We start from the raw sequence: 23,149 nt of genomic DNA, 5'->3' as shown, positions 1-23,149 counted from the left end.
ACATGATAAGTATGCAACAAGAACAGAAACTGTATGAATCCTTTCACATTCAAGTAACAAACCTGAAGATAGTAATAGGCAATGAAACCAGAGAGCATTACAGCAGACCTGCACAGCACAGAGCCACACAACACGATCATCTAGCACAAATCAGTGAGGTGAAATTATTGAGTCTGCTATATAGCACCAAACCAAACATCATCCGGATGGGAACCAGATGATGCACTTCCAGAGAGGAATCAGATATCATCTAGCAAATATTAATTGTAAGAAAAGCTCTTCCAGACAGAAACCATACATCTAGCACAAATCAGTAGGTTGAAAACTTAACATAACATCACTATCAGATCTGTCAGGTAACAATATGAAATAAAAGCAGCACATGGTTCATACATCCACTGCTACAGAACGTCAGCCACAGCCCCGACCCTCAAATACTAACCACAACTACAAGACAATTAACAACAGCAAACTACCACGGAACGAAACAGCCTAAGACGAGGTAAACTTGGTGACAGCCTTGGTGCCCTCAGAGACGGCGTGCTTGGCGAGCTCCCCGGGAAGAACAAGCCTGACCGAGGTCTGGATCTCCCTGGAGGTGATGGTGGGCTTCTTGTTGTACCTCGCGAGCTTGGCCGACTCCCCGGCGAGCTTCTCGAAAATGTCGTTGATGAAGGAGTTCATGATGGACATGGCCTTGGAGGAGATGCCGATGTCGGGGTGGACCTGCTTGAGCACCTTGAAGATGTAGATCTTGTACGTCTCCACCGACTTCTTCGCCTTCTTCTTCCCCTTCTTCCCCTCACCGCCCTCCTTGGCCGCCGTCTTCCCCGCCGGCAGCCGCTTCTCCGCCTTGGGCTTCTTCCCGGCCGGCGCCTTCTCCGCCGCGGGCTTCTCGGCTGCGGGCTCCTCCTCCGCGGGCTTCTTCGCCGCCGGCTTCTTCTCCGCCTTGGGGGCCATGGATGCCGCTGCTGCTTCGGAGAAGAGAGAAGTTTCGCTGGGAGTTGGGAGGGGAATTGCAGATGCTTCTGTGGGGAAGAAGAGGAGGCTGCGGCGGAGAGTTTATAGAGGGGTCGAGGTGGGCGCTGATTGGTGGAGGGGTGGGTGCCGCGGATCGATGACGTGGAACGGATCGTGCCGTTCGCCGCTGTTTGGGTATGGACGGTTAGGATGCGTTTTGGCGCGGATTCGCTGATATGGGCGCGGGAGCGGGCGGGAGGCGGCACTAGGCGGGAATTTTGTGGTTTTTGGGGCCTACTGCACTCCGGGCCCAGCAGCCGGCGACACGAAACTTGGTTTTGGCGAATCTGAATTTATTTCCTTTTTCTTCTTTTAATAAGGACAGCCATGTGATTATTCGTGTCTCAAATTTGCGCAAAAATGGATGTATCTATTTCTAAAAAAAATGTCTAGATACATGTAATATTTCGACAAGAATCATGAAATGGATGGAGTAATTTTATTTGCTATTACTCATCGGTGATGTAACTTTGGTCAAATTCGGAATAAAGCTAGCCATAACGAAATTTTCTGTAATAAAAAATTGTCTCAGTCAGGGAAATGAGCAAAGAGAAAACAAGACTTGGGATTTAAGAGCGTGAGTTCTAATATTTGGTTGGTTGCACATAGAAATTATATCCCAAATTCAACTGGACCAACGGACAACTAAGCTAGGGAGATATAAAGGAAGACTTGTTAGATGGACTATTTTTAAATTTAAATGGACTAGTTCCATTGAGTTCATCGTTTCATTGGTCTGTAACTATGGCGAACAACTAATCGTTCAAAAGCAGGACTTAGATTTTAACCATGGCGCCATCAAACAACTTAGTAATTAGGATTACCAGTTCCGTTTCTTTCTTATTATATACTCCCTCTCTCCGAATATGTAGGGTCAAAGTAGAATTTTTGTGCCAAAATTTTACCAATATTAAATTTGTGGTATGAAATTGTTATGATGCAAAAGCGATATTTTGTAATGGTATAACTTTCATACGTGTATGTCAAATATTATTTGTCTAATATTTTATCAAATTGAGAAATTCGATTTGCCTTTACTGTATTAATTTGGGTGGTATGAGGGTATTTATAGTGTCTTCTCTCACAACTACATTTGCTTGTCGCGGAGTAGTTAGCAACATGTGAACGAAAATATAAAGACATGGTATGATGAGTACTATGAATGTTTACGGCATTTCAAAATATAAGAGATTTGCAAGTACTGTTTTTGATTTATCTAAAATAAACACATAATTTAATGATTTATCTGTATCGATCGTGGAGAACCACACCGGTCGGGAGCATGGAGAAGGAGAAGCGGGGGTACCAGGCCCTTCACCCCCACAACGAAATGCATAATGAGAGGCCCTAGAATTCGAAAAAGTCACAGGACTAAAGCAGAATGACACCCTAAAATTTGACAAATTCATAGGACTAATATTGTAATACAGTGTATAAATAAACACGCACTCTTGTACGAAGGCTGAACCTTACTGTAAAACAATTTGTATCATCAGAAATTTTGCTACTAGTCTAAAAATGTCCTGCCTTACCCACAAATGTGATTAACATTCATTCAAGTGGATGCCTCCAACTAATGCCTCACACATTTACTCTGACTACTTGCATTGAATGTGATTACATAACTAATGTCTCTAGTGGATTTAGTCATTTTTGTGATGCCTCTACCAAGAATTCCTCATTGTTGTTCCCTGCTCCAATTTTAAGTGTCATCAACTCTAGCACTCGCGCATTCAATACAAAGAATGTAGCCAAGTTAACTTGCGACTTCAGGCCCCAATATAGATCGAACACTATTGTCTTCAAACGGATGTCAAGACATCCGATCAGATTCCCGTGTTTACGACACCAAAATTTCCTTAGCCTGGATCTAGATGACTCAAAAGGACATAGAGAAACAAATAAATAGCCCGTCAGAACCTAAGCAGATCAAAATAGCGGCTGAACTATCGACGAAGAATCATCACCTTAATGTACAACTTCTCCAGGTACGGAAAGCATCTCATCGAGTCTATAAATGTATACAGACTAAGAATATCTGTTTCGAAAGCAAAAATCTTAACAACACGCAAGACTGACATTTGGTCATCAACGTGCAATCCCTTTATCAAACACACAGAAACATTAGGTTGCATGTGCATACTATCTCTCTGCACACAAAAATGCTATGTTAGAAGTCATGTAAAGTCAAGAAGTAGGAACGCCTTGGCCACTTGAATAACCGGGGAGTCAAAGAAGATTTATATATGTGGAGTATTTCTGACATGAACGGCAGCGTAAGGTCTCAAGTTGATATATGCGGGCCACTGCTTTGATAAAGATGGAGCAACCTTTTAAGACTAGGAGCATTCTCGATGATGAGTTCCGCTAACTGAAGCTCATGAATCCCATGGCAGCTAGCCCACACGCTGATCCTTCTAATGCTAGGTGATCGAGTTGATCGATCCGGACACAATGGAAGCCATAGCTATGGGTATAATGAGCAAGCACTCTAGAGAGGGGCAACTGGCAAACCATATGGAAAGATAAATGTAGTGCTGGAGCAAACATACCATTTGACCGTTGTAATAAGACATATTGCAAAGAATTTTCAGGAAAATGTAGAAAAAATTTATACGAAAATGTATATAAAACATTTACAGGAAATACATTTTCCATACCGTCACATGCACGCAGCGTTGGAACAATTGCATGCATTGCGTGTGTTGGAAATATTCTTATTCCTATAGGGTTTTTTTCAGATACTTATTCCCATAGTTGTAATAATAATAATAATTAATGAGGGGTGTTTTCGGTAGGGTCTTTATACAAGTTTATTAAAGATCGACACGTACATCGCCTATAAGGATCTATGGAAACTTAGGATACCTCTTAAAATTGAAGTTTTTAGTTGGCTGGCTGTCAAGAACAGAATCTTGACGAGGGATAACTTGGTCCACATGGGCTTGTCTGGATCCACAGGTTGTGAATTATGGGGATCGATGGAGACCGTAGATCACCTTTTTTTTCCCAATGTCCAGTGGCTCATTTCTGCTGGTCTGTGGTGGGTTGTGCATTTGGTCTCAGCAAAGTGCCGCAGAACATGTTAGAGTTAACTGAGTTCATTCTGGAAGGAAATAGGGGGATGCTTAAGAATCTTAAAGCATGCGGTGGGGCTGCTATGTGCTGGAGTTTGTGGAAATCTAGGAATGTTTCTTATTTTGATAAGAAACAGTTAAGCAATTCTATTAACGTAGTGTTCTCTGTATGTCATTGGATGCTTGGGCTGTGCTTCAAAAGAGAGGTGATAAAGACAAGATGAAGCAAATGGCGCATGTCCTGTCAACGGTCGCTCATGAAGTGTACCAAGCGTGATATGGCCGGAGACCAACTGTCAAACGTATTGCATCCTGAAGAAGTTGATGAGATATGAAGAACTTTTTCAACAATTTCTAAGGCTGATCCATGTATTAGGCCTATCTTCTTTGCTTTGGCACTATCCTGTCTTTCTGTTATCTGTTGAGACCTCTATGTTATAAACACTTGTGGTTTCCTTAATGAAACCGGGAGCCATGCTCCTTTTGCTCTAAAAAAACATAGACATAATTGCGGTAAGTTCTGTACTTATCAAGATGGAACGTACACCCAAGTCACATCTACTATTGTCTCATATAATTCTCTCGTACCAAGTATCTGAAGTTTTGACCAACTACACTTATGTCATGCATATCTGAATCTTGTACAGCCTTGGACATGCGTGAAGCAAGGAATCTGAATTTTTTATAACAGATTGGCATATCGATAGCACTCATATCTGAATGGACTCCTCATGAGCTTCGCTCTTGCAGCGAGCGTTCTTCTTAGGAAGACGTCCGTCAGCACGGTCTTGGACTTGAGTGCAGCAACGAGCATCTCCAGCGCCTGTATTTTCCATTTCCCACAACACACACGAATCGAAAATTCAAAATCTAGCATCCGAGCCTGGATTTGAAGATGTTCGCGGCCATGAGAGTGGCGGGACATGCGCCGGCGGCCGCCATGGACGACTACATCCACAGGCTGGAGGAGGAGAAGTGCAAGATTGAGGTCATCACCAAGCTAGACATACTAAAGTATTAACAACTACCATCTTTGTGGAAGACAAATACAGTTTAGTACCTAGCTACAAAATAAGAACATATACACCATTTCCTGATCATAGCAACGTTCCAAATGGCCGCCTAAAACGGAAGACATAAACAAACCAACACATATCTAATAAGCAATTCTGCAATTATTTTTAGGAAGGACATCAACTAAGCAGCTAAATCATAGACCAATGCTCAATGAGACTTGATCCACATACACAACAATACCAAGTAGAATTTTAGCACTATTTGGACCTTCATTAACTTCTTGGTACCATAGTTGATGACTCAGAATGATCCCATTGTTTCCTGCCGCTACTAGTAGCGGTGATCCGCCAAGGCCAGCAGCCCAACTCAGAGTGAAGAATTGTTCATCCTTCTAAGACAGGATACAAAATTCACCACATCAGAGAAAATACACTGTCAAACTGATATAAGAAGTTAAAGACACTAAAGATTCTACCGGAGCTTATGTCTTCATCACCATATATATGCTTGTAGAAGAGACAAGTTACGGTCCGGGAGGCCAAAGTAAGTTGTCACCTGCAAGATATATGATCAAGTTCCACCAAATTGTAACTTTTGATCAGATATAATTGAAAACATGTTGCACATTTCCTTCCCCCCCCCCCTCCCCTAAAACTACATCCGATGAAGAGCAAAGCTCGAGTGAGTGATAAATTGGAACACTTACGCGGTCTGCACCGGCTCTGGCGAAGACGTCATAGTAGCGATTGTCGATCGATGAAGTTGAAACCGATGGCGTAGAGCGGGCGATTCCCCTCGGTGTGCTTCCCGCGGAGCTTGTACTCCTGCTGGTGGCTAGGCGTTAGAGACCCTACCGCTGCCTTGCATCCCAGCCCCTCAGCTGGTGAAGAGCTCGCCGCGAGGCGAGTCAGAGCCGAACCAGAGTTTCCAAAAGAAACAACCACATAAGAGCCGGATTAATTCTACCTTGGGAACCGCAGACCCATCGCCGATCCAGAGCTGCGCTCTGTGCTCGTCCAGGTGCTCTTGTATGCGAGATGGGTCTGGATTGATGTTAAAGACACTAAAGATTGTAACGGAGCTTACATCTTCATCACCATATGCTTGCAGAAGAGACAAGTTACCATCCGGGAGGCCACAATAAGTTGTCACTTATAAGATATATAATCAAGTTCCACCAAATTGTAACTTTTGATCAGATATAATTGAAAGCGTGTTTCACATTTCATTTTCCCCCCTAAAACTACATCCGATGAAGAGCAAAGCTCGAGCGAGTGAGAAATTGGAACAACGCTTACGCGGTCCACACCGACCCTGGCGAAGACATCATAGTAGCCCTTGTCGATCGATGAAGTTGAAACCGATGGCGTAGAGCGGGCGATTCCCCTCAATGTGCTTCCCACGGAGCTTGTACTCCCGCTGGTGGCTATGCATTAGAGACCCTACTGCCGCCTTCTATCCCAGCCCCTTAGCATGTGAAGAGCTCGCCGCGAGACGAGTCAGAGCCGAACTAGAGTTTCCAAAAGAAACAGCCGCATCAGAGCCGGATTAATTCTACCTCGGGTACAGCAGACCCATCACCGATCCAGAGCTGCTCTGTGCTCATCCAGTTGCTCTTATCGCTGGCGTCACTCCCCTCCGCCTCCTCCAGATGATCACCGTCCCGCTTTTTCTTCTCCTCCATGGATCTGCCTCCTTCTTCATCACATCAATCACTGCACACAAACCAAACTATCTGTGAGTCGCCCTTTGACTTCATCTATGGCACTTCGGCGTCGCGGTGGGTCTTGGTGGCGCACGTCCCTTTGACTCTGCCGGCTACGTTCGTGTCGTGGTGCGGCCTCGATTGTGTTCTTCCCTTCGGCTACGGCGATGACACAATGTCCAAGTAGGCTCGGCAGATTGACACCTTTCAACTGCATTGAGAGTGGTATTTATTTTGCATTTCTTTCGCCGTTGACATGTTTCGAGGGTCTAGGTTTTTTCTTTGTTGCGTTTCTTTTGGCAAATGCTGCACTTGTACTCGTTGTATCCTGATTCCTTCATTTAATTGAAATGTTGGGCAGGCTGGCTTTTGGCCGCCGTAGTCCCCTTCAAAAAAACATATGAGTTAGATGAATGGTGCAGCCAGTTCTGGAAAGTGCATGTGACACTTCCCCTAAAACCCTTTTTTTAGCGTTTTGGAAAGTGCATTAGACACTTCCCCTAAAGCCAGTTGCACCATTTGGAAAGTGCATTTGACAGTTCCACTAAAACCAGTTGCACCAGTGCATCCACATTTTCTTAAAAAAAAAACAGTTGCAGCATTCATCTAACTCCCCAGCCGAGGAGCATGTGTTTACCGCATTTCAAGGAAGAAAGAAACCATCCTTATTCTATTGCAGGCGAGCTAACAGCGGCTCACTGGAGATGAATCGCTCTCGAGCATACACCGATGGAAGGAATCTACGTCGGGAACCATCTCAGCACTCTATGCCGATCGAGGATTCCCGCCCAGCTCGGCAGGTTATGTTAAATGCACTTTCCAGATTAATGGTGCAACCGGTTTTAGGGGCAGTGCCAAAAACACTTTCCAAATTGTCCCGAGTCCTGTGTCCAGAAGCCCCTTTCCATGTACGTGGACTTACGAGAAAGGCTTTATATAGAGCGTGGGTGGCATTGCTGGCTGACAACTGGTGGGCTTTCAGGAAATCGGCCTATGTTAGGCGGTCAAACCCAGCCCATGGACTCCGTCAAACCACAACTCTTATAAAAAGAAAAAGGAAAATAGCGAAAAATCTTCTCTAAGAGACCAAGAAAAAAATAAATCCTGAGATAGTATAATACACCAGAGATGGCCAAAAACGTATTCAGTTTGATGTACTATATTCTTGAAGTATATATTCAGGCCATCAGGCAACTATCATCAGCTCATCGCTGACAGTACATCCCATGATCCCAAACTGCTGGCAGCACATATTAAAGGAGACATTGTCTGCCTCCCGAACGACTACAGAATGATTGCTCGACGCTGTCGATGGCCTGATACCAAGAAAATCAAATGGAACCAACCATGCTTCTCAGGGTTAGACTGTTGAAGCATATGAATGGCCATCTCTTGCTTTCCTTCTTTCTATACACGGAGGTACGGTACAGTTTGTGCAGGTAATGGATCTGCTGTACATCAAACCAACTGCGCAGGGTCTCAGCAGACGAGGGGAACTTCACAGGACTGACACTAAATATGTGCTGGAACTTGTTCCCCTCTGAACAGCGGCTGAGCGCAAAAATATTACAGTTAACAGGATTGTATTGCCGTGGCTTCCAGCAGAGTTCCTGGCAACAAATGCAGCAAACAGAAAAGGTCAATCAGATTGCACTATATTTTTCAATGGCCCACAAGGCCACAACTCTAACAGACAAACAAAATGGAGTTATCAACAAAGAGTACTGCGAGTATCACCTGCATAGTTTCGAGAAACAAGAGACCTTGCCCAGTTCTTCCGTGACGAATAAATAATACAATTGACGGAAACCAGCAAATTGGCATGTGTACGAGGACCACACCGATGTATCAGAAATTAGGGCGGTCTTGCTGCACAGACCACAATCAACAAACACCAAGCACCTATTAAACTGCAAGTTCAGTTTTCTTTCTGTAGCAAGTTAATATACTCCCTCCGTCCAACAAAAGATGTCTCAAATTTGTCAAAATTTGAATGTATCTAGACACGACTTAGTGTATAGATACATTCAAATTTAGTTAAAGTTGACATCCTTTGTTGGACAGAGGAATACTAGATTTCTGTAGATGCCCCAAGTTTCACAAACAGACATATGAAAAGATATGGATAAGGCATGATTACCGAGCTTAGATGTGAGAAGCAGCATATACTGGGACATATCCAAGTTCATCAGCCACAGTTGGATAACGTGCTGATGTCTGAAAAAGATGAACAATGCATATGTCCTGCATGGTCCAGATACATCACCCAGAACTCGAAGCCGCGAGATTCTGTCAATTCCGCTGATGTGCTCGTGGCCACATCCGTCAGGTATGCTCTACCACTGTCACAAATTTTAAACGGCCATGTTACTCAACCAAAACAACAATGTATTCATAAGTTTCTGTTTAGTCTTCTTTATATTCCCAATTTCGCAAGTAAACTATGAAGATTGACGATACTTTTTGTTCGTATCTATTCATTAGTTAGCAGCAAACAAAAAAATCACTGAGATAAAGCACCCCGATCAGCCTACTCTGGAGTAACATGCCAAATCCTTATATGCAAAAGGGGAAATGTTATGGAAGAAACGACAACAAGAGGCGACAGGAATTTTTAAAGAAAAAACAATTGGCTGTAGCAGTATAACTCGACCCTTAGGGGAAGAAACCCGAAGGCATTGCTTTTTAGGTTGAGGAAAGGCCCCGAACACCGGCTCCACCCACTGCGGTGGCACGATTGACGACCTGACATGCGTGGGGAACAACTCAGTGAGGGGCCTTTATTTTGTGAACCAGGGTTTGAGCCCTGGTTGGCAGACCCACTGCTGCAGCAGTATAGTCAATGTGGGTTCTAGTAAACTAATAATTGATGCAGTATTGTCGATTTGAAATCAATTTACTGACATATGACATGTAGAACAGCACCTATAGTGGTGAGATTGAGTACCTGAAAGAAGCACTTTATATTTTTGACAGCCCCAGGTTGTACATGCAGCAACTGCTCAAGGAACAATCCATGGTGCCATCGCCATCCTCAATGCGAGAAGTCAGCCTACTTGAGTCAAGAATAGCAATAAAACGGTTGCACTAAACATCAGGGATCAGCATCAAAGTATTTCCCTTGCTCATCAGAGAGGTTCCTACAAAAAGAGCTCTATGTGTGTGCCAATTCGGTTGCACCCCTTTCTTAACCATATCAATGTATATTCCTAAACACTTATCAGATTCACCATGGATATTGCACCACCGTATCAAAATATTGTATGCTACAATATCAGGTTTCACTCCCTTGTACAGCATTTCATTCCAAAGCTCAATCGCTTCATTTATATCACCCTTCTTGCAGAGCTCATGTATTACTGTAGAATAGCTGATGCAATCAGGAAAAAAACCATTTTCAGTACTCCTACTAATAAGGTCAATTGCCTCTTGAATCTGCCCAACCTTGCAGAACCCCTTGATCAACGTGTTAACAGACACTATGTTAGCAAGAAATCCTTGAAGCATGGCAAAATAGAGATCTTTAGCCGTTTCCAGGTTCCCTTCAGTTGCAAAATAATCAAGAAAACAGTTAAAAGTATAACTGTTAGGAAGAAAGTGACTGGCTAACATTTCTTTACAAAGGAGCTCTGCGCTGCTCAAATGCCATGACTTGCAGAGATTATTGACTAAAGCCGTATATGTGACGGTATTTGGCAAGTGCCCATCTGCGATCATCTCATCCCAACAATTTAATGCTTGAACCATATTTCCTTCTTTTGAGTACATGTTGATCATGCATGTATGGAACACATTGTCTGGCCTGACACCTTTTTCTTTCATCTCCCTGAATAACACGCATGATTTTTCGCTGTCATGCTGTTTCAGAGCTGCATACACAATAATGGTAAAGCTGATAAGATCAAGCTTGCCTCCCCACATTGCCATCTCATTCCAAACATGGTATGCTTCGGTCAACCTTCCTTCTCTGCAGAATCCATGCAGAAGTGCTGTTAGGCTAAATTTGTTTAATACAGAACAGTTGTTTTCTAGATCAGCAACGAATTCCTTTGCTTTGGAGGCTCCATCAGTCAAGCATAATCCACTTATCAATGACCTATAAGTGTAATTATCAGGTGTGAGGCCCCTACACATCATTTGATCATATAACTGGAATGCCTTCCTAATATCGCCTACCAGGCAATATCCTTCTATCACGGCATTAAAAGTTACTTCATTTGGTTCTAGGTTACTCTCAGTCATCTTATTAAACAACCTAGAAGCTTCATCCATCTTTTTCGCCTTGCAGAAACCATTGATAAGGGCCGTGAATGTATAAGTATTCCATGCAACACCCTTCTCAGCCATCTTCCTGTGGAGCTCCACAGCACCAGACAGATCCCCTTTCCTACATAAACCTGCTATGACGGGAGAATACGAAGCAGCATTTGGTGTTAGCCCAATCTCAACCATCTCGCTCAGAAAACCCATTGCCATGTCTAAATCATCCTTTTTGCAGCAACAATTAATTAAGGAATTGTATGGATAAACTGTCATCCTGACTCCCTTCTCCCTCATCCTATCAAGCATACAAAGTGCATCATCCATCATCCCCCTTTTGCAAAGGGAGTGTATTAATATAGCATAAGTCACCTCGTTTGGCTCCAGACCCTTGTCGGACATCTCATTTACGAGCCTGTCTGCCTCACTAAACATTCCGTTCTTGCACATATTATTTAGTAACGCATTATATGCAAATATGTTCGGCACCATGCGCAGCTCACCCAACTGACAAGCTAACCTGAAAGCCTCCTCAACCCTCCCTTTCTTCCGTAGCCCGTCAAGCATAAACGAGCAATTGGCCTCTGATGGCACAAACCCCAGCCTAGCCATGTCACCTGTCATTTCCAATGCCATGTCCAGCTCCTCCGTCCTACAAAACCCATACACCAGCGTACGGCAAGTCACTTCGTCAGCTGCAACTCCCCTTGCCAGCATGCTGTTCTTTACATCCACTGCCTCTCGAACGCGCTGATTCTTGCACAATCCATAAATCAACACATTGTACGGCACCGCGCTGACCTTGTCCCCCTCATCCTGCATCCTTGCCACGAGCCCCTTGGCGCCGTCGAGATTCCTGACCTCGCAGTAAGCCCTGATCCCGGCCGTGTAAACGTACTCGTCCAGGAGAACACCAGAATGAAGCATTCCATCGAACAGGTGACGGGCAAGGGCGAACTGGCGGATCTTGACGAGGGAGAAGAGTATCTGGGAAGCAGTGTGTTGGTCGGGAGCAATGCCGGCGGACAGGGAGAGGTGGAGCACGGCGGCGGCGTCGCGGGCGCGGCGGAGGCGGAGGTAGGATGAGGCGAGGAGCGTGCCGGCGGCGGCGGTGGCGGAGGGAGGGAACGCGGAGAGGGATGAGGCGTGGGAGAGGGACGAGAAGGAGGACGACGCGGACAGGGAGGAAGACGCGAGGGAGAGCAGGAGCGAGGCGGCGTGCGGCGAGGAAGAGGAGGAGGACGGCGGCGAGGTGGAGGAGAGAAAGGAGAGGGCGAGGAGTGAGAGGCAGAGCGGGGAGACGATGCTGGGGGGCAGGAGGAGGAGGAAGCGGCGGGAGAGGCCGGGGCGGGAGAGAGAGGCCGGGAGGAGCAGGAGCGAGGAGACGTGGGAAGGGGAGATGCGATTCCGGAGCGGCGGCGAGGCGAGCGCCGGCGGCCAGGCGGAGGGCGGGGTGTGGTGGAGGAGGTCGGCGAGGAGCTTGACCATGCCGGAGTGGGAGGCGGTGGGAGGAAGGTTCGGGCTGGGGTCGCCGGCCGGGCGCCGGCGCGGTGGAGGAGGCATCGGGACGGCCGGCGGCGAGAATCGCCGGAGCAGTAGGTGACGGGCTGACGGTCGATTCGGGACCGGATGTGTCGACGAGCAGGTAGATCATGGGAGGAGGATTCCCGGATGGCCGTTGGATCGCTAGTCAGCACAGATGGTCAACAAGATGAACGGTGGGTTGCTTTCCATGTGTAAATATCAGTCTCGCGAGCGAACCTCGCCCAAGCTGCGCCATGGCCGTCCTCCTCATGCTCCTTGTGCTGCTCGCCAGTTCGTCGGCCAGCAGTGCCAGGACTCTCGCCGATGACCACACGTGCGGCGGTGGCGTGGGCGCCGAGCTGTGCACCAGGGAGTTCGTCATATCAGGTAAAGCGCGAACGAAGCATCTGGCGTTGTAGCGGCTTGGCGGCGCAATACACCGGAAGTGCTGGGGGCGTGGTGGGCTCCGGGAAGATGTGCGTGGAGATTTTGAGGATTGAGACGTGCAGCGGCCGCATGAGCACGGAGATATCGCCCTTGACTGCTAAGTCGATCAGAGACGCGCGGCCGCGGGATGCTGCCGGGGGCTCTTCCACGACGACGACCGTGGCAGCGGCACGGACGAGAATACTGGAGCGTCAGCTTGGGGAGGTCAACGGTGGGGAAGAGCCCCCGAGCGCCACCTCAGGGACTCGGGGAGGACGGGGATGAGGACGGCGGGAAAGAGCCCTCGGGCGCCATCCGGATCGGGGGTGGGGGCAACGGGAGATGGCGAGGAGATCCGGAGCAGAGAGAGGAAATGCTGTCAGGCGGCGGGGCACCAGCGAGGCAGAGCCATCGGGCGTCCGGTGGCACAGAGTTGGGCCGGAGCTAGGGTTACGCGTGACGCGTGGATCGAAGAAGCTTTTCGGAGGGGCTCCGGTTTTTTACCTTCCGTGCGGGGGGTTCCGGTTTTTTCCTTCCGTGCGTCGGGGACTCGTGGGAGGGACGACGTACGGACTGACGTAATTGAGAATTAAAGAATAGTAAAGATAGTATTGTAATAGATTTTTTGAAGGAATGATAGCCGTAATTAACTGCAGTAGAAATTTTCTACACTGATCCAGCTGATTTGATTTGACTTTGTCTCTCAAGTGTGTCTTCCTCTTTATTTCTAGATGTAATTAATTTACAAAGCTACGTGGGTGCAACTACACTTTCCCGAACGCTCCTGCTGCCGGTGATGTACGTCGCCCTCACTGGTCCGTGAATGGTAAGTAACAGACTGCATAAAAGCACCGTTTATAGATGGCCATCGGGCCGGCCCAGCCAGGTTCGGAATAAATGGGCCCAGCATGGGGAAGCTCAACAATAGGTGACCGGACCGGACCGAAATCTTCTCCTCCAGGCCCAGATGTGGCACCGAGCCCGTTAGGTTCCAAACTAGATTGCTATATGTGGCTTGTAGGAATAATCAGTAGCATGACTTGAGTGTTTTTTTCATTCAATAAAGCTATTCCAGTGATGGTGCAGCTCTTTCCCTTGCTAATGATGAGGTGTGCTCTTTCATTCATTTTAATTCGCTTGTGCCACCTTCTAGCTTGCACCTTTGGCTGGCATTCATTACACTCAGCCTGATCACCGAACGGTATTTTCGGCTCTGGTTTACTGACTTCTTCTTTCCCCTTAAATTTCCCCCCTTTGAATTTGTGTAGCAAAAGTGCTTTGAAAGGAAATGCTTCTGCTGTGCAGACACCCAAGAAACCGGCTCATGTGAAGAAGAACAAATAGTTGCCTCACCATGCAGCAACCTGCTATGATCTACTGCACATCAGCAGTTTTATCTTGATGATGACCTTGATTCTTTGGATTACTGATTCAGTAATTTTTGTGGTGGTCTGAGTAGGCAATGGACTACTTTGGTATGTACAGTTGGCACTGAACTGGCAACCGCTTGACGCTGCAGTTTCTTTTGGTTCGTTGATGATGTCTATGTTATGAAACTATGCGGTTCATACTATGTAGTATTAAAACACCCTTTGCTGTTCTCCCGAGAACTTTGGGCTGTATGTAGGCCTTTCCAGCACTATGGAACCCAGTGCGTTTGTACGGCTATATGCACGCTTGGATGGAATAATGCACCGTCTGGACCTTTCAACTATACTGCTGCTTCGTTATTTTGTTTGGTTCCATGCTAGTACTTGTCTTCTTCTGATTCATATTAATTGTCTCAAATTTGTCTAAATATGGATGTGTTTATGCCTAAAAAGCGTCTAGATACATGTAATATTTTGACAACTAATATGGATTGTAGGAGTAGCTTTGTGTACGCTACAGGTATTACCGACATGATATATGCTCGCCGTGAACATAAGTTTTTGATTTATATATAGTCCAGGCACTGTCTGAACCTTTCAACATATGTTTTTGATATATGCTAGTGGTGGCGCTAGCTGTGCGTACAGGTGCTGCTATGCCTATGCTCGCTCGGGTGCTGCTGCTGCTAGCCCCGCAGCTGCAGCCTGCAGGTGAGGCGGTGAGCTACTCCGGTATAGGCCTCAAAGGTTCCAATCAAAGCCATCTTCGCAACAAGATTTTGATTTATCAAGTTTATGATTTTTCCCTACAAAGTTCCCAATGCATTCTTCACTCTCCGATGGCATTTGATCAGATTTCACTAATTATCAGGAAATCGATAACGGAACTATAGATGGATCATTTCCACTAAAGGAAGGGAAGTTCACAACACATAAATGAAAACAAAAAAGCAAACCACCGAAGACGGAGTTTCTAATGTGAATTGCACATAGAGCATCTGTGTACCCTAGGTCAGTTTTGGGGCAAAAACAACCAACTCAAAGACCCTTTACCGGCATGTGACACTACTGCGGTCTTCATGGGCGCCATCTCCGTTGGCAATGGCGCCAGGGTCTGGTCTCCGATATTGTACACTCCGGAGTCAAGAAAATCATCCTCAGCCTTTCTCCCCTTCAAATAATTGTCGTTGAGGCTGTGCTCACTCAGAAAGTAGACACAATCTTGGTGAGCTCCATATTGATTGGCGACGGGGAGCGACCGAGAGCAATCTTGGCTGACAAAGAGAGCATGTCCCATCAAATTATCAACCTTAATCCAACGTCCATTGCCGGCGCCGTTATGAAGGCCCGTTGCCTCGAAAACCTCGAGCCGGCGAGTCCGGATGGGTTTAGAAGAGACCACACTGAGTTCAATCTCACGTTCAACCATGAGCAGTCGATCACCGGACACGACCAAGTAATAATAAAGCTGGTAAAGTCCAGTGGAGTGAGCAATTGTGGTGCCGGGTATGCAAAGGATGGGGGGGTCGCGGGTAATAAAGTCGAAGACATGGAGCTCCCGACGATGAGGAACAACCCCGAGTGTTGGAGTGTCGACATCTTTTGATCTGACGGCATAGAGCATCCCTTGGAAGAAGTCAATGTCGTCGGCATGCAATTGAAGCTCGACGACGGGTGGCGTGCATGTTTGCGGGGGGCCGCGGGCACAAATGCGGGGTTTTGCGCCGCGCCTGCCTTTGGTGGCAACAACATGATCGGAGACCACCACCTTGGCGATACGAAAATGAGCGACAAGTTGGCGGGGAGTAAGGATTGTCATCTGGAACCAGAGGACGTCGGGGTCCATGTGTTGAGGGGCCGTCTCCCCCGTGAAGGGGTTGGTCATGAGGGAGCACTTGCCGTCGGCGTGCACGAGGAAGATGGTCCCGCCGGCGGAGACGCGGTGGTAGACGTCGGCTGGGACGGGCAAGCGGTAGACCTCGCCATCGGGGAAGCTGAGGAAGGTGCCGTCCCGCAGAGCGAGCCACGGGAGCAGCGGCTGGTTGGTGGAGCTGGAGCGCCACGGCCGGCAGACGGCGCGGAGGCGGACGCGGTCGGCGTGGGACGGCATGCGCGAGAGCACGAGGCCCAGCAACTCCGGTAGCAGATCCGGCCATGGCGCCGAGACTTGTTGTTCTGGCTTGCTTTCTGCCATGGCGCCTCCTCTCCTTGTACGGGGATAGATCGATATTTATAAAGGATTTAATTCCTCTCCTACTCCGTAGCTAGCTTAACCTCCGGATCCGATTAGCACCAGGACTCCAACAGCTCGGAAGAAGATTACCTAACAGCCAAAGGAAACGGATGTAGTTACTTATATGTATCAGCCAACAGGACTCCACCCATCACATTATTATATGTATATATATATTGTTTTATGTCCTAGGGAAAATTACTCGGGTGTAGTTACTCCTATTTTTTAACGGATCGGGTACACTCAAAATTAAAAAACGTAGATCTGAAAAAACTATGCCGATGAGAGAATGGGTTTTGGAGCCATCATCTTGGATTCTGTCATTCCGTACGTTTCTTAGACGCGCTCACCACCTGGAGATCCATGCATGCAGGTATTTGTGTTGTTGATCCATTGTTTTAACGTGCACTGATCGATTCTTCGTTTGATGCATGTTTGTCCTGCGCGGCCTCCTTTGGATGGTCGATTCTTTCTTGATGAATGTTTGTCCTGCGCGGCCACCACGACATACGCGACTGCCGCGCCGCCGACGTCGATGATGCTCTCCGGCGTGCGCCATCGGCATGGATCTCATGCGCATGCTCAGGATATGCCTAGATCCGATCGATAACATTATGAGCATGAGTATATATCTAGTTGTATACTGCACCTGGATCCAAGATCTAGGCCATGCTCCAACGCCCACATGCCAGCACGAAAATCATTTTTTTGTTCGCCGGAAAAAATTAGCTAATAAGATGAAAATTTGTTGGAACGATAATCTTTAAGAAGAAGCAACAACAAAATTCAAATCTTGGTAAAGAACAAATAAATAAAAATAAAAGCCAGATCTTATTCGAAATGGTACATTGGTACAAGTGCTGTCAATTGAATGGCACATGTTGGGGAAAACTTCACGGGCATTCACGGACTTATCAGAAAATTTAATCTAGAAAATTAGAATGAGCTGAAGAACAGCTACGGTTCTTCTGTTGTGGTGCGCATCACAAAAGTTGCAATCATAAAAAAAAATCCAATCAACTGCCGATTATTTTTACAAAGGACAATGATTTTGGTTACGTAGGAACACACCAATTTCAATCCCACCTAAATTCAGAGCAGATCCACCTAAAAAGAAACAAGTAAACATACAATGAAAGAGAACAAATATCTCCAGCAAATAAATCGGCGAACCAAATTTTCTCTCCATTCTATCTAACAGTCTACAAACTCTCAGATTCTGCACCAGATTTGCACAAAAACTGCAAAATTTCACATGCAAATTCTCACACACGAATTCAAAATCTGCAAAAAGTTCACATGCACCAATCTAGCTAGACTATGAGCATCCACATTGGAGCTCCTACTTTCATGACGAGAAGTACAAGTAGAAAAAAAATTAGAGACAAAACGAATTTTGCTAGTAATTTGAGAAAACGGCCCTAGGTTCCTGCCATTAATAGCATTCACCACCTCCAAGCAATCGGAACCCACCAAGAGGAGTCGAACTCCGAGGTCCGCTGCCAAAGACAGTGCTTCGCGGCACGCCATTGCTTCGAGGATGGCAGGATCAGACATACCTTCATAGGTAACAGCAGAAGCACCCTGGAACGTGCCCCTTTCATCTCGCGCCACCGCAGCGACAGATCCTCGGTTGGCCGTCTTTGCCACCGCCGCATCGACATTGATTTTCATGAGACCCGCCGGCGGAGCCAGCCAGCAAGAATTTCCATTGACCGTGGTCCTAGTTGTTCCACGAGAATTTCCAACCCCGGTTGGTCCAGGAGGCCAGAACCTCCGTCATCCACGTCACTGGACCACGATCCCTCTTACATATCCTGGCCCAAGTCGATGAACTCTTAGCACATGTAGGGTAAAAAAGAATTAAGTATTTGGAGCACGTGGAGTAAGTTTATATATTTTGTCAGCAAAAAGTAAAAAAGCAACGGTTCTACTGATATTACACCCTAAAGAATGTAATGAATGTTATCCATAATTACCTGTAGTAGCAATGCTGGTTAAAACCATCCACGATGTTGGTCTGAACCTTCAAGGTACGCATCTGCTGGAAAATTAAGGCCATCTCTTTTTGCTAGAACACCAGCCCATGAGGAACCTGAATCAAGAGAAGATGCAGATGTCAAAAATCGAAGTCACTAGAAGATGGAAAATAAAAATAAAACAAAAATATGTTCCTAACAAAGCTCAATCTTTGTTTGAACATTATTACTATATGCGTGCTTTGAGAGGCCGGGAAAAAGATCGCATGGAAAACCACATACTAAGCATGAGGATTGGATGTTACACAATAACAAGCCGAATAATGATATCAACGCAAGATTTTAACACATGACTTGGGTGGTTTGTCTCAAATTGAAGGTTAAGCAATTAAATGATGAACGGCTGTCAAGATTCATAGTGCGTGCTATGCAGACCATTGATGTATGCATTGTCACAACCATCACCCATTGAGCTTCAGATAAAAAATATTATTAGCAGAACAATGATGACTGAATCCTACCAGAGTCGAACCAAACATCCATTGTATCAGTTCCCTTGCGGTACTCAGATGCTTTGTCACGATATTTATCGGGAAGAAGTTTTTTTTTTAGGGGATTTATTGGGAAGAAGTTCCTCAGTTGTCATATACCACCAGGCATCACTGCCTTTCTTTGACAGTACAGCTGCATAACAGCCGACGTGAATTTATTGGCAGATATTCATCTGTCTCTAAATCCAAGTAGAAGTAAGCAGTACACCACATTTCCGTAAGGAACTGTTTTGAACTGGAGTAAACACCAAAACTTGACCAAGAAACACTTCTCTCCTAAACATGCCCTAAATGGGAAGAAATCGAAATGGGAGTAAATGAAAAAGACTGAGGAGCATAAGGCCATTTTACAATAATTGAGAGAGTACAAGTACAAACAGTTCTAAGCTTCATGTCATAAAAGATTGCATACTAGATTTAACAAATGCGCTTGAAAATTTCTAAACTGGAGCAGTGATGGTTAGTTGGTTACAGCAAATGTAATGAAATGACTGTATACATACAAGAGCATTATCTAAATTAAACTTGAGGAACACCTTCAAACAAGACGTTTAGATCAGCAACTGCTTGGGCGTGATGGTGTTTCAGACACAGTAGAAACATAACAAGCAAATGCAAGAAATCATAGACATCGACATACCCTTGATATGCTCTCTTGAAATACACCAGTCAGAACGGGCAGAGATCATGGCAACAATCCTCTTTTCACCCTGTGAATTTTGAAACACAGGTAAGAAACAAGGTTTACTTATCAGACAACACAAAAAGCAACTAAAGGAATCTAATAAAGAGTATGATTAGGTCATTCCATGCTAGCATGAAAAATATTGCTTGAAAGGAAATAGTATTGCATGAAACCAGACATGCAAATACTTGACCATAATAGACAAGAAATCACTTGCCTGGGGAAAAACAATCAAGACACGATAACAAATGTGCATAGAAGTTCAACCAGTGAGCTAGTGCAGATAAGAAATATGCACTGAACGAAGATGCAAAGTGCCAAGTGCTGAGCTTAACAGTTGAAACTTCGGTTCAGTGAGACAATAAACCAGAGGGAAAAAGTCCCTAATTTCAAATATAGGTTCCAGAAAAAAAAACATTAAATACCTGAGAAGGAACCCAAGTTACTTGTTTGATTGCATCCAGTGCAGCATCCCGAAAAAATCCACAGAGGCAAACCACTGTTCAGTTGCTCGGAATATTGTTGGTTCTTTAGATCTCCAGCCATAGGGGTACTTGTGTTCTGACAACCAAAGACCACAATGGGCAAATAAACTGATAAATAAAGTCCTTCGTATTCACAATTGAACAAAAGATGTGAAGTTACTCACTGCAAGGCTCTTATAAAATGAGTGAAACATGTTCACCCAGATACTTCACAACTGCAGCATTACCAGCTCCCAGGACAGATGAACCATTGAATTGCCCAGCTTCAGCAGTGAAGTTCCCTTCGTTATCCACGGGAAAAAAAATATAGGAAGCCCATATTTCAAACCTGTTATGTAGTCTTCCTGGCCATGGCCGGGGGCAGTGTGAACAAGGCCAGTTCCAGATTCAGTTGTTATGTAATCTCCTCCAATGACGACTGAACATTCGTTGCCATTCACAGGATGGATGTATCTGAAAACACCATCCAAGTAAAACATGAAAACAAAAAGTTCAAGCACAACAAGTGAAATTAGAAGAGCACAATAAATGCCTGCAGTGCTCCAGGACTGACCCAGGAAATGACTTACGGATTACGAGCTTCATGCCCCACTTGGACTCTATAACTGAGACAAGATCAAAAGCCACAATGACAAATGGTTTCTCGTTCCCAGAGCTCAAAATACTCCCAAGTTTCCGTTGCTTTCCTCCAGATGTTGACTCAGTTTCCAGTACAGATTGAAGCTCAACTACGGCATAAGCTGCTCAGGGTTCACGGCAACAGCTGATACAAGAGCAGGTTAAGTGACTCAAATTTGTCTAAAAATTGATGTATTTATATACTAGAATATGTCTAGATACATGTAATATTTCAGCACTTAATACGTGACGGAGGGAGTATTTTTTATAGGAAGCAATCAGTGTGTTATGAGGCCCAACTGACAAGCTAACCTGAAAGCCTCCTCAACCCTCCCTTTCTTCCGTAGCCTGTCAAGCATAAAAGAGCAATTGGCCTCTGATGGCACAAACCCCAGACTAGCCATGTCACCTGTCATTTCCAATGCCATGTCCAGCTCCTCCGTCCTACAAAACCCATACACCAGCGTACGGCAAGTCACTTCGTCAGCTGCAGCTCCCCTTGACAGCATGCTGTTCTTTACATCCACTGCCTCTCGAACGCGCTGATTCTTGCACAATCCATAAATCAACACATTGTACGGCACCGCGCTGACCTTGTCCCCCTCATCCTGCATCCTTGCCACGAGCCCCTTGGCGCCGTCGAGATTCCTGACCTCGCAGTAAGCCCTGATCCCGGCCGTGTAAACGTACTCGTCCAGGCGAACACCAGAATGAAGCATTCCATCGAACAGGTGACGGGCAAGGGCGAACTGGCGGATCTTGACGAGGGAGAAGAGTATCTGGGAAGCAGTGTGTTGGTCGGGAGCAATGCCGCCACACCGTTCCTCTCCCCATCCAGGTTTCTCCAACAAACAAGCAACCAGCAGCCAGCAACGCAAGCAAGCAGAAAAAATAAAGAGCGCTACAGCAAGCCAGCATTGCTATGTACACGGTCGATCAATTGACGTTAATTAGATACATGCAAATCAATAATTCGTACATGGCACCATGAGCTATAGGCCTACATCAAGCAGCGGAGCCTACAACACAGCGGCCGTTGGCTCGTCCGGTGTATGCGGAGGGCAGCAGGGACCTCGTCCCGTCGTCCGGCTGCGGCGGCGTCCCCGACTGACCGACTCCCCTCTCCTCTTCTTCCCATGTTCGTGTTCATCTCCCTTCGAGCGATCCACAAACCCATCCCAATCGAGAGATTAGACGAGGGCAATTTGGTCCCAAAAAATGTGACATGTGGGCCTGGATTGGAAACGTGATTTTTAAAAATAAAAAATGGTGTTTTGTCAAGGTATCAAATAAAGATGTGCTATCTTGTCTAAAATAATAAAAGGTGTGCTTTTGAGACAAACTACAACGAAATGTGTGGCATTTTGTCAAATTTCTCATTCGGGTCTGTATGTGTCAACGAGCAGGTAGATCATGAGAGGATGGCTTCCCGGATGGCTGTTGGATCGCGAGTCAGCATACATGGACAACAAGATGAACAGTGGGATTTGTTTTCAGTCTCGCGAGCGCACCTGGATAGCCGTTGGATCGCGAGTCAGCGCAGACGGTCAATAAGATAAACGGTCGGATTTGCTTTTCACGTATAAATATCAAGCGCACCTGGATGGCCGTTGGATCGCTAGTTAGCACACATGGTCAACAAGATGAACGGTGGGATTTGCTTTCCACGTGTAAATATCAGTCTCGCGAGCGCAGCTCGCCCAAGCCGTCGCCTTCGCCTCGCGAGCGCATCTCGCCCAAGCCGTCGCCTCTTCGCCGCGCTATGGCCGTCCTCCTCATGCTCCTTGTGATGCTCGCCGGTTCGTCGGCCAGCAGCGCCAGGACACTCGCCGACGACCACACGTGCGGCGGCAGCGTGGGCGCCGAGTTGTGCACCAAGGAGTTCGTCATATCAGGTATGTTCTTCTCTCTGTCTCTGATTTTTTGTCTGCGCCTTCAACTGCGATGGAGGGGCTTCGTCGTCCGCAGGGGAGCACGGCGGCGGGGACGAGTGGCGCACGAACGTGCCTTGAACCACAGCGCCGGTGGCGACCGACGTTGGTGCCCGCTAGTTGTTCAACGTCAGCTCGACGCCTAAACTGAACACAACAGCCACGAACTTCATCCGTAAGCTCACTTTGTCATATGCACGTGTCTATTTCTTAGGCGACAACTCACTTTGTGAGATGCACGTGTCTATTTCTTCATCTCCTAAGAAAT

At 46.2% G+C, this 23,149-nt stretch overlaps 2 protein-coding genes across 5 annotated transcripts; both read right to left on the bottom strand.

Moving 5' to 3' along the window:
- Positions 1-260: 260 nt before the first annotated feature.
- Positions 261-1,047, bottom strand: LOC100834711 (histone H2B.3). The gene has a single exon (XM_010232024.2). It carries the CDS (start codon positions 958-960, stop codon positions 493-495), a length of 468 nt encoding a protein of 155 aa, XP_010230326.1. The 5' UTR covers positions 961-1,047; the 3' UTR covers positions 261-492.
- Positions 1,048-7,893: 6,846 nt separating this feature from the next.
- On the bottom strand, positions 7,894-22,093 carry LOC100828373 (putative pentatricopeptide repeat-containing protein At5g59900). 4 transcript variants are annotated; one of them, XM_024460049.1, is made up of 5 exons: positions 21,517-22,093; positions 9,767-11,955; positions 8,960-9,161; positions 8,557-8,721; positions 7,894-8,429 (listed from the first exon to the last, which is right to left on the bottom strand). In XM_024460049.1, the coding sequence occupies exons 1-2, from the start codon at positions 21,667-21,669 to the stop codon at positions 9,907-9,909; spliced, it is 2,202 nt and encodes a 733-aa protein (XP_024315817.1). In that variant the 5' UTR covers positions 21,670-22,093; the 3' UTR covers positions 7,894-8,429; positions 8,557-8,721; positions 8,960-9,161; positions 9,767-9,906. The 4 variants fall into 4 exon arrangements, with proteins under 4 accessions (XP_024315817.1, XP_010230327.2, XP_010230328.2 ...); XM_010232025.3 differs by lacking the exon at positions 21,517-22,093 and having other exon boundaries at positions 9,767-12,711; XM_010232026.3 differs by lacking the exon at positions 21,517-22,093 and having other exon boundaries at positions 8,557-8,688; positions 9,767-12,711.
- Between the last annotated feature and the right edge of the window lie 1,056 nt (positions 22,094-23,149).

Source organism: Brachypodium distachyon, chromosome 2 (assembly GCF_000005505.3).
Source record: "Brachypodium distachyon strain Bd21 chromosome 2, Brachypodium_distachyon_v3.0, whole genome shotgun sequence".
Taxonomy (NCBI): Eukaryota; Viridiplantae; Streptophyta; class Magnoliopsida; order Poales; family Poaceae; genus Brachypodium; species Brachypodium distachyon.
This window is presented reverse-complemented; position numbering and strand designations above follow the sequence as displayed.

What these genes read in the sequence shown, in the direction of transcription:
- LOC100834711 (XM_010232024.2), bottom strand. Translation starts at nt 960, where the DNA reads ATGGCCCCCAAGGCGGAGAAGAAGCCGGCGGCGAAGAAGCCCGCGGAG.
- LOC100828373 (XM_010232025.3), bottom strand. Translation starts at nt 12,642, where the DNA reads ATGCCTCCTCCACCGCGCCGGCGCCCGGCCGGCGACCCCAGCCCGAAC.